This window comes from Excalfactoria chinensis, chromosome 13 (assembly GCF_039878825.1).
Source record: "Excalfactoria chinensis isolate bCotChi1 chromosome 13, bCotChi1.hap2, whole genome shotgun sequence".
Classification (NCBI taxonomy): domain Eukaryota; kingdom Metazoa; phylum Chordata; class Aves; order Galliformes; family Phasianidae; genus Excalfactoria; species Excalfactoria chinensis.
In genome coordinates, this window is record NC_092837.1 from 15,251,860 (window position 1) to 15,266,537 (window position 14,678).

General features: G+C 52.3%; 2 protein-coding genes across 2 annotated transcripts; both read right to left on the reverse strand.

Annotated features, from left to right (window-relative positions):
- Positions 1-5,283: 5,283 nt before the first annotated feature.
- On the reverse strand, positions 5,284-8,046 carry LOC140258386 (protocadherin gamma-A5-like). Its single transcript, XM_072348595.1, has one exon. It carries the CDS (start codon positions 7,819-7,821, stop codon positions 5,284-5,286), a length of 2,538 nt encoding a protein of 845 aa, XP_072204696.1. The 5' UTR covers positions 7,822-8,046.
- On the reverse strand, positions 7,996-13,920 carry LOC140258387 (protocadherin gamma-A2-like). The gene is made up of 2 exons (XM_072348596.1): positions 11,271-13,920; positions 7,996-8,157 (listed from the first exon to the last, which is right to left on the reverse strand). Exons 1-2 carry the CDS (start codon positions 13,740-13,742, stop codon positions 7,996-7,998), a joined length of 2,634 nt encoding a protein of 877 aa, XP_072204697.1. The 5' UTR covers positions 13,743-13,920.
- Positions 13,921-14,678: the final 758 nt, after the last annotated feature.

The window sequence follows — 14,678 nt, forward strand, 5'->3', positions numbered from 1 at the left end:
TGTAGACATGTTTCCAATCCAAGTAGTTCCCTATTATCGTGTTAGACAAGGAGGCTGGACTTCCCCTGATCCCACTGAGAAGGCAAACTCTGTCTCCAAGCCTCCAAGAAATGAGAACAACTCACAAGAGGTGTCCAAGATCATTGCAGACAAGTGTGTATCACATCCTTGTGTAATTAGTATGCCACAGGTCTTTAAGATTTCATGGATGTATGCAGTGTTTCACGACCTTTTGCTACCTCTTGATTGCAGCAGCAGGTAGAGGAGCATGGCTGTATTCCTTCCTGCAAAGAAGTAGCTCAGTCATTTCAAACATTTTCAATTCAAATTATGGAGAAGCAGCTCATCCTTGTACTGGGCACTGTTGCAGTTTGTCGTTTCATTGACACAATTTTGCCTTAAAATGAGCCAGTGAAAATTCAGGCCGCATCTTACCACATCATGATTTCACATCCAGTGGTGTTGGTTGAAGGCTCATACAAACAAGACTGTCATTCTTGAATGCCATGACACTGAAAGAAAGGGACCAAGTGATAGAGACACCAACCTTGGCACAATACTAACAATCAAATCTTGGTACAGAGAAATACACTGCTGACCCATCAGTCCTCCTGATTCAAGGGAAAACTTGATGCTTTTGTACTGCCTGTGAACTTTATATCTGTGTTGCAAGAAAAATCATCTCTAGCCTTTGGAAAAATAAGACATGCACAAGTGAGCACCTACACAGAAGTGACAGAGAAATAATTTCTGTCAGTCTTTGGACAGTTGACACCCATCAGATCCCTCTAGTGAGTTTAAAGATTGGAACAGTTGAAAATTCTGGCCTTGCTTTCAGTTCACTTCAATTTCTAACAAGGTACCTACACATACACTGGAAGAAAACACCATGGTACCTGGTGTGAAGGAAACCTTGTGCCATCAGAGACATGCATCCAGGTGTGTATACAGGTGTGATACAATAGCACTATACAGGATCTAGTATGACCCTAGGACAGTGTTTTCCGGGAACATCTTCCCCCTTAACACTCTTCCAATCTTTTTTGCAGTCAGCATCACAGAAGTCAGTGCCTCCAGCTGCAGTCTCCTTCTTTCACTTCTCAGGCCTGCTCTACATATGTGGTTTTTGCCAAATACTTGATAATGGGGGAACCAACGCTGCCTCTAAGGACAAAGAAACTGGGATCATAGCAGAAATAGTTGCAGGTATTGGCATCAGATGTGAAAGGAAATCTAGACAAGAAGTTTGCTTTCAAGAGGCCATACAGAGCTTCCTTAACCCAACCATTTTCCAAACTCTAAGCCAAGCTGTTACACAGCACTCTGAAATCTCTGACTTTTATCAGCACCATTGGCAGTTTCCACTTTCCTACTGTTTAGGACAACAGAAAGAGCTCTTAATTTACTGACACTGTTTGGAAAGTTAAATATATAGAAGTTTTATCCTTGACCACTTTACACAATGAAAGTATGGAAACGACCACCTCATTTCCACAATTCTAATGCACCGTCTTTTAAGGTCTAAGTCTGCAACAGGTATATTAACAATGAGAGCAATGAGTTACCAACACAGCTCTGTTGTTCCACACCAGCTCTGATTCTTCTGAAATACCAAGCTAGTGACTGATGTGAACAAGGCTCATGAACACAAAACACATTACTGTAAGTAAATAAAAAGCACAACACCATTTTTGCTACTTTTTTGAATTCAACATAAGTACATGGATATAAGGGCAGAAAATGCTACCATCAGTCAAGCAACACATAGAAGTATTCAGAGAGAACTGTGGTTGAGAAACTCCTCTAGAAGTGGTCATCCCTGTAGACACTCAAATTCAATCCATCTACACCTGGAAGCCAATCGGTTTTTAAGCTGCAAGTAGGGCCTCAAATTGTTCCCTTGAACTGCACAGTAATGATTTCATTTTAGAAAAAAATCACCACTTCTCAGAAAGATTCCAACTCTTTTACTCATCTCCGATAATTTGGAACTTTAAAGGAAAAAGGTAATAAAGGAACTTTTTCAAATTATTAAATTATTTCAGGAAACCATAGAAGCATAAAATCAGAATTGTTCAGGTTCCAAAAGACCTTCACGACTGTCAAGTCCATCATTAATGTAACCATATTACTCTAACAATGCAAACCATGACGGATTCCATCTCAGTTTTGACACACATAACATTCTGTAATCATGTGTTTGCTGAGACTTGCTCAAGGAAGGTCAGGGGTTTCTGCAATACAACCTTATCATTTCCAGATGCATATTCTCTGTCCAGCAAATGGGAAACGTGGAATATAGCAACCCTGAGAATAAGGCCTATAAACAGAATTACAGCTATGAAGAAACTCTACATCACAGTGTCACATCCAGACACATTAGAGGTTTCATACAATATTCGTAAGCCATTAGAGATATGCACTATCATTCTACATACAGACACAAATTTTGCCATCAGAGGATTGCTAATACTGTACCAAAATAAATAAATAAATAAAAATGATGCATATATATTACAGATCTTAACACCAACTATGAAATCAAACCATTGTCCACACAGTCACTTCTGACCAAACTGTTCACATTCAAATGCAGCCACCCACCATCCTTGCTCTGCATTCACAACCTTTTCTTGCATTATGTATACGTTCATCATGATGCCATATGTCAGCTTCTATCAAGAGCACTTCATTCAGAGATAGTGTAAGGAAACAAAGTGTATTCAAGTCCTTATCATGACTGCTGTAAACATTCAAGTCATGTGATCCAGTCTATTAAGACCACTCATCCACACTGCAGACTAGTTTAACCTCTGACAACAAACAAGGCAAAGCTGACAAATGATGAATCCACAGAGTGGCTCTTATCATACCAATTACCTTCCAGCAAAGTCCATTCCATTCCTGTGAAGTCAGTGTTCAAACAATACACTTTCCTCCACAAGCTCTTCACATACAGCTTCCCCAAGCCATTCCCAAATAATTCTCCTATGATTGTTTTCAATATTTGCTGACAACAAACAGATTCAAATGACCAGTAGGCCAGCCTGTTTATCTACTACATGTACAAAGATCATGTCAGGGGTGTGGATAATGACATGTTTTTCCCTCAACGTATCATCATGCAGAGAGCTTGAGAAGGGCTGAAATGGGAAGCAGAAATTATATATGGGGTCATTAACCTTATGTTTCAAGACCATCACACCCAACACACCCAGCACATGTGCTGTTGGGAAGTTATCCAACCCTAAACAATGCAATGTCCAAGGTGGCAGTCAAAGCAAACTCGTGGTGAGAAGCACACAGAAATAAACAAACCGTAAGCTGAAGCCTTTTCTCTTGGGCCTATTTTGGAAGATAGTTCTTCTGAGAAACTGTATGATATCCTGTTAAATCTTATGCTTCTTTTTTCCTCACACAGAAAATATAATGTTGAGATGATTAATACCTTCTCAAAGGAAGGATTTCCTGCAATGTAATAATCTCATTTCCAGTGGAAGAGCATCTTCTAGAACCAGAAAACAGAATCACTGAATCATGGGATATCCCAAACTGGGAGGGACTCACAAGGATCATCAATTCCAACTCCCACCCGCTCCAAGAAACTCCACAGTGGACACAGAACATTTTCACTCTCAGCAGGTTCTTGGATAGTACCTCCCCTTCCCTCTTGTTTTCAAAACACACCTTAAGCTGGGAGAACTGGCATCTTATCTGCTGCCCCCCAAACACAATTACTCACAGATTCCTTCAATGTGCCACTCATCAATGTGATTCCTTAACTGTGGTGAGTTTAATCAAGGACTTCTGATGTCAATACTGGCGTTCTTCCAGATGAGAAAAGCAAAAGGGTCAAAAGCAGGCCAAGAGCCAGTTATCCTTAGGATTTATCTTTGCCTTCAAGAAGAGAATGTACAAGCAGAAAGACAGACATATTGTCTAAAAAACATGTATGTATAAGTAATACTGCTGACACATACCATTGACAAATGGGCAAAGCCATGTCTAACACACATTGCTTCTGTTACCAGAAGAGGACTGCCACAGGATGTAATGTATAGCACAGTTATTAGTATACCTTGCTTCCTACAAGAAACACCTTAGGACAGCTAGTAAAAATATTAGTATAATACATGAAACATGACCATCCAGGAAGGAGAGGCGTGAACACATGAAAATCATAATGAAGGAAAAGTACATCGCAGAGGAAACTAGAAACGGATAAATGAGGCTTCACACTGGGATTATATGCCATTCTAGCTATAAAGAACAGTTCCTTGTAGAATAGGGGTGAAATCTTCAATTCCAGGGACAGACACTGTCCCTAATGACAGGGAAATAAGAACAGCAGTGCAAACAGCACAGAACTTTGCACCAGGTATAAAATCAAACTGTATTCTTCTCCAAACCATGCTAACCACGTACTTCATGGGCTTGACATCAGCCTCTGACTCCCTTCTTTCAAGATTATATATAGACATTCCTTCCATGATCAACAGTAGCAGCATTAGGCACTAACTTGATTTCACTCACTGATATTTTACAAAAACCAAAGAATATTCTTCCTACTGGCAACACTAAACATCTAAGGCAGGTATGGAAACAGCTCCTCCATTGGACATCTACAAATAGTATTCCAGGCTATAAAGGGCCATCAACTACACTGTGATTTGCTTTTAGAATGTGAAAAGAAGGCGGCAAAAATGTTGAATGTACCAAAGTGGTGAACAGCACCGACAGTGCAGAGACATCACTCTTGGATCTGCCCAAACATTATTAAACTAGACATTAAAGCAATAAAACACTAATGGAGATGCCATAGAAAGAGCTGGAAAATACACACCCAGATCTACTGTAATCAGGTCATCAGGACATTAATAAAAGCCTGAGAAACATCAAGAAATGTTTCTCAACACAATCCATTCACACATGGAATCCCAAAGCTATTGGAAAAAACTACCAAATGAACAGATTGTATTCAATTTAAATAACAGACAAACAGATATTGCCAAATGAGAATTTGCTTGTTCCAATCATAAGACACATTGACCAAAAACACTGTCAGCATGTAGAATTCCAAATAACTAAAATTTAATCTAAAGGCAGAAAAATAAACCAACTTCTAGACACATGGGGGATAAAAGGATCAAAACTCAGTGTAAACGAGGGACGTCAAGAGCCAGCGAGAGCTGAATTAAGTGAAATGAGGAAACATAAAATATCAACAACCTTGCCACCAATAGAAGCATGGAACAGGGAAAGAAAACACGATATAGGGGAATGTCAGATTCCAAAGGACAGGCGAAAGGAGAGGAAGAGACGCGGAACGGCCGCGGTCGCAGCACTCACCGTGAGGGCGTCGGTCTCCGAGGCGCGGTGGGCGGCTGCGTCTTCCCCGCGCAGCGGAGCGGCCTCGTCGGGCGGCGGCCGGGCCGGGAGCGTGTCGCAGCAGCTGCCGCCCGCGCAGCGCAGCTGGCTCTTGCGCGAGTCGGCCGTGAGCGACACGTCGTGCGAGTAGGAGCGCAGGAAGGCGCGGACGCCGTCGATGCCCACGAAGTGCGAGGCCGGCACGCCGCGCAACACGCCGGCGGCCGAAGGCGGAGGCGGCAGCCGAGAGAGGCGCCAGCGGCGCAGGCGCAGCGCCAGCAGCAGCAGCAGGAAGGCGAGGAAGAGGCAGGACACGGCCGCCACGGCCAGCACCAGCCAGCGCGTCAGGCTGCCCGCGGGCTCGGCCGGCGCCGCCGCGCTGCCCAGCTCCGACAGCAGCTCGGCCACGCTCTCGGCCAGCACCACCGTCAGCGTGGCCGTGGCCGACAGCGCCGGCCGCCCGCGGTCCTTCACCACCACCACCAGGCTGTGGCGCGCCGCGTCGCGGGCCAGCGGCGAGCGAGCCGTGCGCACCTCGCCGCTGTGCAGCCCCACGCGGAACAGCCCCGGCTCCGTCGCCTTGGCCAGCTCGTACGACAGCCACGCGTTCTGCCCCGCGTCCGCGTCCACCGCCACCACCTTGGCCACCAGCGCGCCGGGCTCCGCCGAGCGCGGCGCCAGCTCCACGCCCGACCAGCCCCACGCGCCCGACTCCCACGAGCCCGAGCCCGAACTCGAAGCGGGCGGCGCCGCCGGCGGGTACAGCACCTGCGGCGCGTTGTCGTTCTCGTCCGCGATCAGCAGCCGCACCGACACGTTGCTGCTGAGCGGCGGCGCGCCGCCGTCCTCCGCCCGCACCCACAGCTCCACCTCGCGCACCTCCTCGTAGTCGAACGAGCGCAGCGCGTACAGCGCGCCCGTCTCCGCCTGCACCGACACGTAGGACGAGAGCGGCGCGCCCCGCAGCCGCCCCTCCCGCAGCCGGTAGCGCACGCGCGCGTTCTGCCCCCAGTCCGCGTCCCACGCGCGCACCGTCAGCACCAGCGCGCCCTCCGCGTTGTTCTCGGGCAGCCGGGCGCTGTAGCGCGCCTCCGCGAACACCGGCGCGTTGTCGTTCACGTCCAGCACCCGCAGCGCCAGCACCGCGCCGCTCCGCAGCGCCGGCGACCCGCCGTCCGCCGCCCGCACCGTCACGTTGTACTCCGACGCCCGCTCGCGGTCCAGCTCCCGCGCCGTCACCACGCTGTAGTAGTCGTCCAGCGCCCGCTCCAGACGGAACGGGACGCCCTCGCCCAGGCTGCACCGCACCTCCCCGTTGGCGCCCGAGTCGCGGTCCTGCACGTGCAGCAGGGCCACCACCGTCCCCGGCAACGCGTCCTCCGAGATCTCGCTCAGCGACGACCGCACCGAAATCTCGGGCGCGTTGTCGTTCACGTCGGTCACCGAGATCGACACCTTCGCCGTGTCGAATAAATCTCCTCCGTCCCGTGCATGCAATTCTAGTTCGTAAGACTGTTCTTCCTCGAAGTCCAAGCTCTTCACCAGCATGATAGCACCCGTGTTTTGGTCAAGATGGAATATCTCGGAAGCTTTGTCAGTAATTTTATTTACTGAATATTTTATGTCTCCGTTGGTTCCGTCGTCGGGGTCGGTGGCGGTGACGCTGAGCAGCGTGGAGCCCACGGGCACGTCCTCGGGCACTCGCACCGTGTACACCGCCTGGCTGAACGCGGGCGCGTTGTCGTTGGCGTCCAGCACAGCCACGCGGATACGCGCCGTGCCCGTCCGCGCCGGATCGCCGCCGTCGCTCGCCCTCAGCAGCAGCTCGTGAAACGCCGCCTCCTCCCGGTCCAGCGCCTTGGCCAGCACCAGCTCGGGACGCTTCTCGCCGTCGTCTCCCGCCTGCACGGACAGCGAGAAGTGCTCGTCGCCGCTCAGCGAGTAGCTGTGTAGTGAGTTCGTACCCACGTCCCGGTCTTGTGCAACCGGTAATGGAAATCTCGATCCCAGGACTGTCGTCTCACTCATCCTCAGTTTCATTTCCTCCGCACGAAAATTGGGAGTGTTATCGTTAATGTCCGTGATTTCCACTTCGATGGCATAAACCTTCATCTCGCCCTCCACGATCAGCTCACAGCGCAGCACGCATTTCTCCTGCAGCCGGCACAGCTGCTCCCTGTCTATCCTCTCGGCCGTCACCAGGTGGCCGCTGTTCGCATGCAGAGCGAAATACTGCGTCCTGCCTTGGGACACCACTCGGGCGCCGCGGTTGCCGAGCGCCGCCAGCTCCAGCGCCAGGTCCTTGGCCACGTCGCCCACGAACGAGCCCTTGGGCAGCTCCTCGGGCACCGAGTAGCGCAGCTGCCCCCACGCCGCCTCCCACGCCGCCACCAACACGCAGCACAGCAGCGCCCGCTGCCTCCGGCCCCAGCGCCCTTCTCTGGCCGCGCACATCTCCCGCACGGCCCCGCCGGCACCTCACACTCGCCGCTTCCGCGCCGCTCCGGCTCTGCCTTCCTCCTCCACTTCTCTCTCGCCTTCTTCTCCGGCTGTATCTCCGCGGCTGGTGCCGTTCAGTCCCGCCGCCCCTCCACCTCGCTGCAGCACCGCTCCGCACCGCGGGGCCGCTCAGAACCCGTCCGGACGCCGACACAGCGAGCGAGAGAGCGAGCCGGGCCGCAGCGGGCGGGGCTGCCTGCAGCGCTCCGCTCCTTCCTCTCCTCCGTGGTGAACAGCGGCGCCCGCAGCCGCCGCCCGGCACTGCACGCACGGCTCCACCGAGCGCTGCCTCTGCCAGGGGAATCATCGGGACATTGGCCCCGCACGCTGGGGTCCCTCATCACTTCGGTAATATTCCTTGCATTTCTTTACATCTTTTCGTTGTGTTGTCGATTGAGATGACACAGTATTTTTTTCAGACTGCTCATTAGGACTGCAGAGGAGTTCCTCTTCAGTCCGTTATTTCTTACTCAGTGCAAGGACAATCCTCCTGGTTTATTCCATCTCTCAACACTTCTGAGTGTTAACCCGTTTCTGCAGAAGCTCTCTGTCCCAGGAGATGTCCTGATTCTTCTTGCAGTCCTTCGTGAAGAAAATATTCCGAAGTTTTCCACGTCTTTAATAATCTGAGTTCTGCATACATTTGTGATCTCCGTTGTTTCCACATCATCTGTCTTTAGAAAGCCAACACTCTTTTTCAGTCTCGTGCAGGAAAAGCATTTCATGTGCCGGGCACATACAAGAGTATAACAGAAAGAATGGATTTCCCAAAGCAAACGATTCTTCCCATCAGCTCCCCTCAGCTCACCCCATACATTGTGGGATTGACCACAAGCTCTCTATGTCAGGTTCTCACATGTTTCCAAGAAGCCAGCGTGCCACAGGTATATCAGAGATGATGGGCCTATTCAATGCCTGATGATCTTCTCTTGCCACTCCACTGAACAACGTGTAGAAAAGCATGGCTGTGTTCTCCAAATACATTTTCCTGCAATCCATTCTCTTGGCTCTACATGGCATTTCTGTATGTATGAGTAAAGAAACAAACTTCCAGCTCTCCCATCTAAGAGGTACTGATGCAGTGTACAGTTGCATTGACACAACTCTGCTTTAAGAAGTCACCTCCCAGAGCACTTGGAAGTCACTGACAGTTCAAGCTGCATCTTCATTAGCTTTATGTAAGTAAATCTCTTTTTGGAGGGGACAAGACAATCATTTCTTCCTTCAAGTTCATCATAGTCGTGGAGATTTAAATCACTTCTTGGATCTGATATTTCTAACACATAGCAAGAATCCTTACTTTAAATTCTATCTCTAAATAATTCCGAATATTATCTCACATTTGCAGAAGCAGCATCTCCACCATGAACTCTACTGACTATGATCGCAATCATTCAGCTACTCATTTTTCCTCTGCTTTCCAGCACTGCACTATGAACTACTATGTAGTCTTCTGGACTACACAGTAGAGGGTTTCACCTCAAGAAAAATGGAATAAGGAAGCTTCACCTGAGCATTAGAAGTCACTATGGGTATGCACTCTATCACTCTTTATTAGCAGCTGTTCAGCAGAAGAAAAGTTATCATCACGGGATTACCATTAGCATGCAAGACACTGAAACCAGGATAAAATGGTGCATGAATACAGCAGGCATTGGCAACAGCTATGAAATCAAATCATTACCCAAAGAACATTGCTGCTGACCCACTTGCTTTCTGCATAGATATGAAACAGCCACCGTCCTTGCTCTACATTCACAGCCTTTACTTGCCCCACACACATATCCAGCTTCAAGTAATATGTCTGCTGTTGTCAAGAACATGGTTTTATGGAAACTTAGCTATATGCATCTAGTTGTCCTGACTGCTGTGAACATTCAAGTCATCTATGGAAGCAGTTTCCACACTCTGACAGCTAATAAGAGGTCTTCCAGACTAATAAGAATTCCCTTCCACACTGTAGTGCAGTTTAGGCCTTCACACAAAAATAAGAGGCAACACTGAGAAAAACAGAGAACTTAAAGACTTACTGGCCTCTATCCGGATCTCATTTTCCTAACTCAGCAAATACTGTTCCACAGGAAGTTTAAGTGATGAACTCACAAAGTGGCTCTTATCAAACCAGTTACCTTCTAGCAAAGTCTGCTCCATTCTTGTGAGGTCAAAGTTCAAACAATCCTCTCTCCTCCACAATCTCTTCACATCCAGCATCCCCAAGCCATTCCCAAATAACACTCTTATGACTACCTTCAATATTTGTTAATACCAAACAGCTTCAAAGGACCAGTTGCCCAGCCTGTTTCTCTGTTACAAGTGCAAAGACCATGTCAAGGGTGGATACAGGGACATTTCTTCCCTCAACGTATCATCATGGAGAGCTTAACAACAACAACAAAAGAAATACCAGGGAAAATACATAAGAGAAGGACTTCACATTTGCTCTTCAGATCTCATTCTTCTGCCTCATCAAATATTGTGCAACATGAAATTCAAGTGATGATGACACAGTGGTGCTACTGTGATGGCACTTGCATCCTAGCAAAGCTTGCTCCACCTTTGAGATGTCAGCCTTCATAGACTCACCTTTCCTACAGGAGCCCAGCACACACATCATCACTGGATGAATCCGAACTACAACTTTTAGAACTGTCTTGAATATTGGTTAATAGAAAACAGGGACAAAAGAGCAGCTGCCCAGCCCTTTTCTCTGCCAGCTAAACAAAGACTTACCATACATGGATACAAAGTCACTTCTTCCCTCAACACATGCAGAGAACTGGGTAACATTTTAACAGTTTCATCCATGCAGTCACTCCTATAATTTCAAGACCCATCACGAATCTCATCCCACTCATCAAGCATTCCATCTCTACAGAGAAGCCATAAACTCAAAGCAAGTGGAAATGAAATCCACCTGTTACCTCAACTGAGAAAGGAAAAACGCTTGAATCAACACCACTGCAACAATAACAGAACCACAGGTTACTATTAAGCAAAATGAATACATGGAAAAAATGACAAGTAGAAAACCAAAGACTAACACAGGTAAAGCATTCTATCTATTGAACTATATCAAGACACAACTACCAGCTATATCATCCTACAGCTGAGTCGGGTCATTTGCTGCTGTAATTGACAGACAAGAACTGCATGGAATGAGCTGGGAAGCAGTAGAAAACGCAAAATCAACTAAGGATTTGCAGTAAGAATATCACAATAGACCTTCGAGTGTCACCCCATTTGAAACACAACCCGGTAGAGAAAGAAACAACACTCAGAAATAGCGAAAATCTGAAAGAATGACAGAAAAGAGGAAAGGGGAAACCAGGTAAAGAGGCAACGCACCCAGCGAGAATCGAGAGGGGAAGGAAAGACTCGGAAACCGCCGCGGTCGCAGCACTCACCGTGAGGGCGTCGGTCTCCGAGGCGCGGTGGGCGGCTGCGTCTTCCCCGCGCAGCGGAGCGGCCTCGTCGGGCGGCGGCCGGGCCGGGAGCGTGTCGCAGCAGCTGCCGCCCGCGCAGCGCAGCTGGCTCTTGCGCGAGTCGGCCGTGAGCGACACGTCGTGCGAGTAGGAGCGCAGGAAGGCGCGGACGCCGTCGATGCCCACGAAGTGCGAGGCCGGCACGCCGCGCAACACGCCGGCGGCCGAAGGCGGAGGCGGCAGCCGAGAGAGGCGCCAGCGGCGCAGGCGCAGCGCCAGCAGCAGCAGCAGGAAGGCGAGGAAGAGGCAGGACACGGCCGCCACGGCCAGCACCAGCCAGCGCGTCAGGCTGCCCGCGGGCTCGGCCGGCGCCGCCGCGCTGCCCAGCTCCGACAGCAGCTCGGCCACGCTCTCGGCCAGCACCACCGTCAGCGTGGCCGTGGCCGACAGCGCCGGCCGCCCGCGGTCCTTCACCACCACCACCAGGCTGTGGCGCGCCGCGTCGCGGGCCAGCGGCGAGCGAGCCGTGCGCACCTCGCCGCTGTGCAGCCCCACGCGGAACAGCCCCGGCTCCGTCGCCTTGGCCAGCTCGTACGACAGCCACGCGTTCTGCCCCGCGTCCGCGTCCACCGCCACCACCTTGGCCACCAGCGCGCCGGGCTCCGCCGAGCGCGGCGCCAGCTCCACGCCCGACCAGCCCCACGCGCCCGACTCCCACGAGCCCGAGCCCGAACTCGAAGCGGGCGGCGCCGCCGGCGGGTACAGCACCTGCGGCGCGTTGTCGTTCTCGTCCGCGATCAGCAGCCGCACCGACACGTTGCTGCTGAGCGGCGGCGCGCCGCCGTCCTCCGCCCGCACCCACAGCTCCACCTCGCGCACCTCCTCGTAGTCGAACGAGCGCAGCGCGTACAGCGCGCCCGTCTCCGCCTGCACCGACACGTAGGACGAGAGCGGCGCGCCCCGCAGCCGCCCCTCCCGCAGCCGGTAGCGCACGCGCGCGTTCTGCCCCCAGTCCGCGTCCCACGCGCGCACCGTCAGCACCAGCGCGCCCTCCGCGTTGTTCTCGGGCAGCCGGGCGCTGTAGCGCGCCTCCGCGAACACCGGCGCGTTGTCGTTCACGTCCAGCACCCGCAGCGCCAGCACCGCGCCGCTCCGCAGCGCCGGCGACCCGCCGTCCGCCGCCCGCACCGTCACGTTGTACTCCGACGCCCGCTCGCGGTCCAGCTCCCGCGCCGTCACCACGCTGTAGTAGTCGTCCAGCGCCCGCTCCAGACGGAACGGGACGCCCTCGCCCAGGCTGCACCGCACCTCCCCGTTGGCGCCCGAGTCGCGGTCCTGCACGTGCAGCAGGGCCACCACCGTCCCCGGCAACGCGTCCTCCGAGATCTCGCTCAGCGACGACCGCACCGAAATCTCGGGCGCGTTGTCGTTCACGTCCGTCACCGAGATCGACACCGTCGCCGTGTCGAAAAGGCCACCGCCATCTCGTGCCTGTACCTCCAACTCATAGGAATTCCATTCCTCGAAGTCCAGGTTCCTCACCAGCTTGATCGCTCCCGTATCGGGTTTCAGGTGGAAGATTTCGGATGCGAGTTCTGTTGCTTTATTCAGCGTGTACTTGACGTCTCCGTTGGTTCCGTCGTCGGGGTCGGTGGCGGTGACGCTGAGCAGCGTGGAGCCCACGGGCACGTCCTCGGGCACTCGCACCGTATACACCGCCTGGCTGAACGCGGGCGCGTTGTCGTTGGCGTCCAGCACAGACACGCGGATACGCGCCGTGCCCGTCCGAGCCGGATCGCCGCCGTCGCTCGCCCTCAGCAGCAGCTCATGAAACGCCGCCTCCTCCCGGTCCAGCGCCTTGGCCAGCACCAGCTCGGGACGCTTCTCGCCGTCGGCTGCTGTCTTCACGGACAGCGAGAAGTGCTCGTCGCCGCTCAGCGTGTAGCTCTGTAGGGAATTCTTGCCCACGTCCGAGTCGTGAGCATTGGGCAGAGGTAATCGCGACCCTGGGGCCGTCACTTCGCTCATCTCCAGTTCAGTTTCTCCGTCTCGGAAGCTGGGCGCGTTGTCATTAATGTCCGTGATTTCCACTTCGATGGCATAAACCTTCATCTCGCCCTCCACGATCAGCTCACAGCGCAGCACGCATTTCTCCTGCAGCCGGCACAGCTGCTCCCTGTCTATCCTCTCGGCCGTCACCAGGTGGCCGCTGTTCGCATGCAGAGCGAAATACTGCGTCCTGCCTTGGGACACCACTCGGGCACCACGGTTGCCGAGCGCCGCCAGCTCCAGCGCCAGGTCCTTGGCCACGTCGCCCACGAACGAGCCCTTGGGCAGCTCCTCGGGCACCGAGTAGCGCAGCTGCCCCCACGCCGCTTCCCACGCCGCCACCAACACGCAGCACAGCAGCGCCCGCTGCCTCCGGCCCCAGCGCCCTTCTCTGGCCGCGCACATCTCCCGCACGGCCCCGCCGGCACCTCACACTCGCCGCTTCCGCGCCGCTCCGCCTCCGACTTCTTCCACTTCTTTCTCGCCTTCTTCTACTGCTCCGTCTCGGCGGTCGCTGCTGTCCGGTCTCGCCGCCCCTCCAGCTCGCTGAAGCACCGCTCCGCACCGCGGGTCTTCTCGCAGTCCTCCCGAACACCGACACAGCGAGCAGGAGAGCGAGCCGGGCCGCAGCGGGCGGGGCTGCCTGCAGCGCTCCGCTCCTTCCTCTCCTCCGTGGTGAACAGCGGCGCCCGCAGCCGCCACCCGGCACTGCACGCACGGCTCCACAAAGTAACCGTAGAAGCGCTGGCACCAGGATTGCCTGAATTCTCCTTCCTGCACTCGTTCCTTTCATGTCCTTTTTGTAGTTCAACATGTTCATGATTAGTGAGAATGGAAATGGCACCTCTCGGCATCTTTTTCTGTAACGCACTGGATGTAAAATACTTTTGACTTCTTCCTCTTTTTGGCAGCTGTGATATTTCCAGCAGAGATTGTCAATATTAGTCAGTGTAGTCCTTTCTCAATGACATTTTCCTCCTCATTCTTTCAGTGTACGATAATCCAAGTGCTACATTCCTTGTACTTGTTTTCTTTTCCTGGTCAATATCGTACATCTGGGGTCCATCTCTCAGCAAAAAAGTACCTCCCATACACATGTAAATACTCCCGTTAGAAATGAGTTAGCAAATCAAACGCTCTCCCTCTCCCGCGGTGGTGCCATTAGCCAGCTGCCTGCTCTCCCTGTACTCCTGCTAGAGAAATAAAGGTATTATACTTTGTGTTCTGTGTTAGCATCCATGGCCAAGCACACCATTTTTGAACGGTCTATTTAGAAAATACAGCATACTCGGCAGTACAAAATGTGCTTCAGCACAGCATTGAGACACTTGTTAAGAAGAG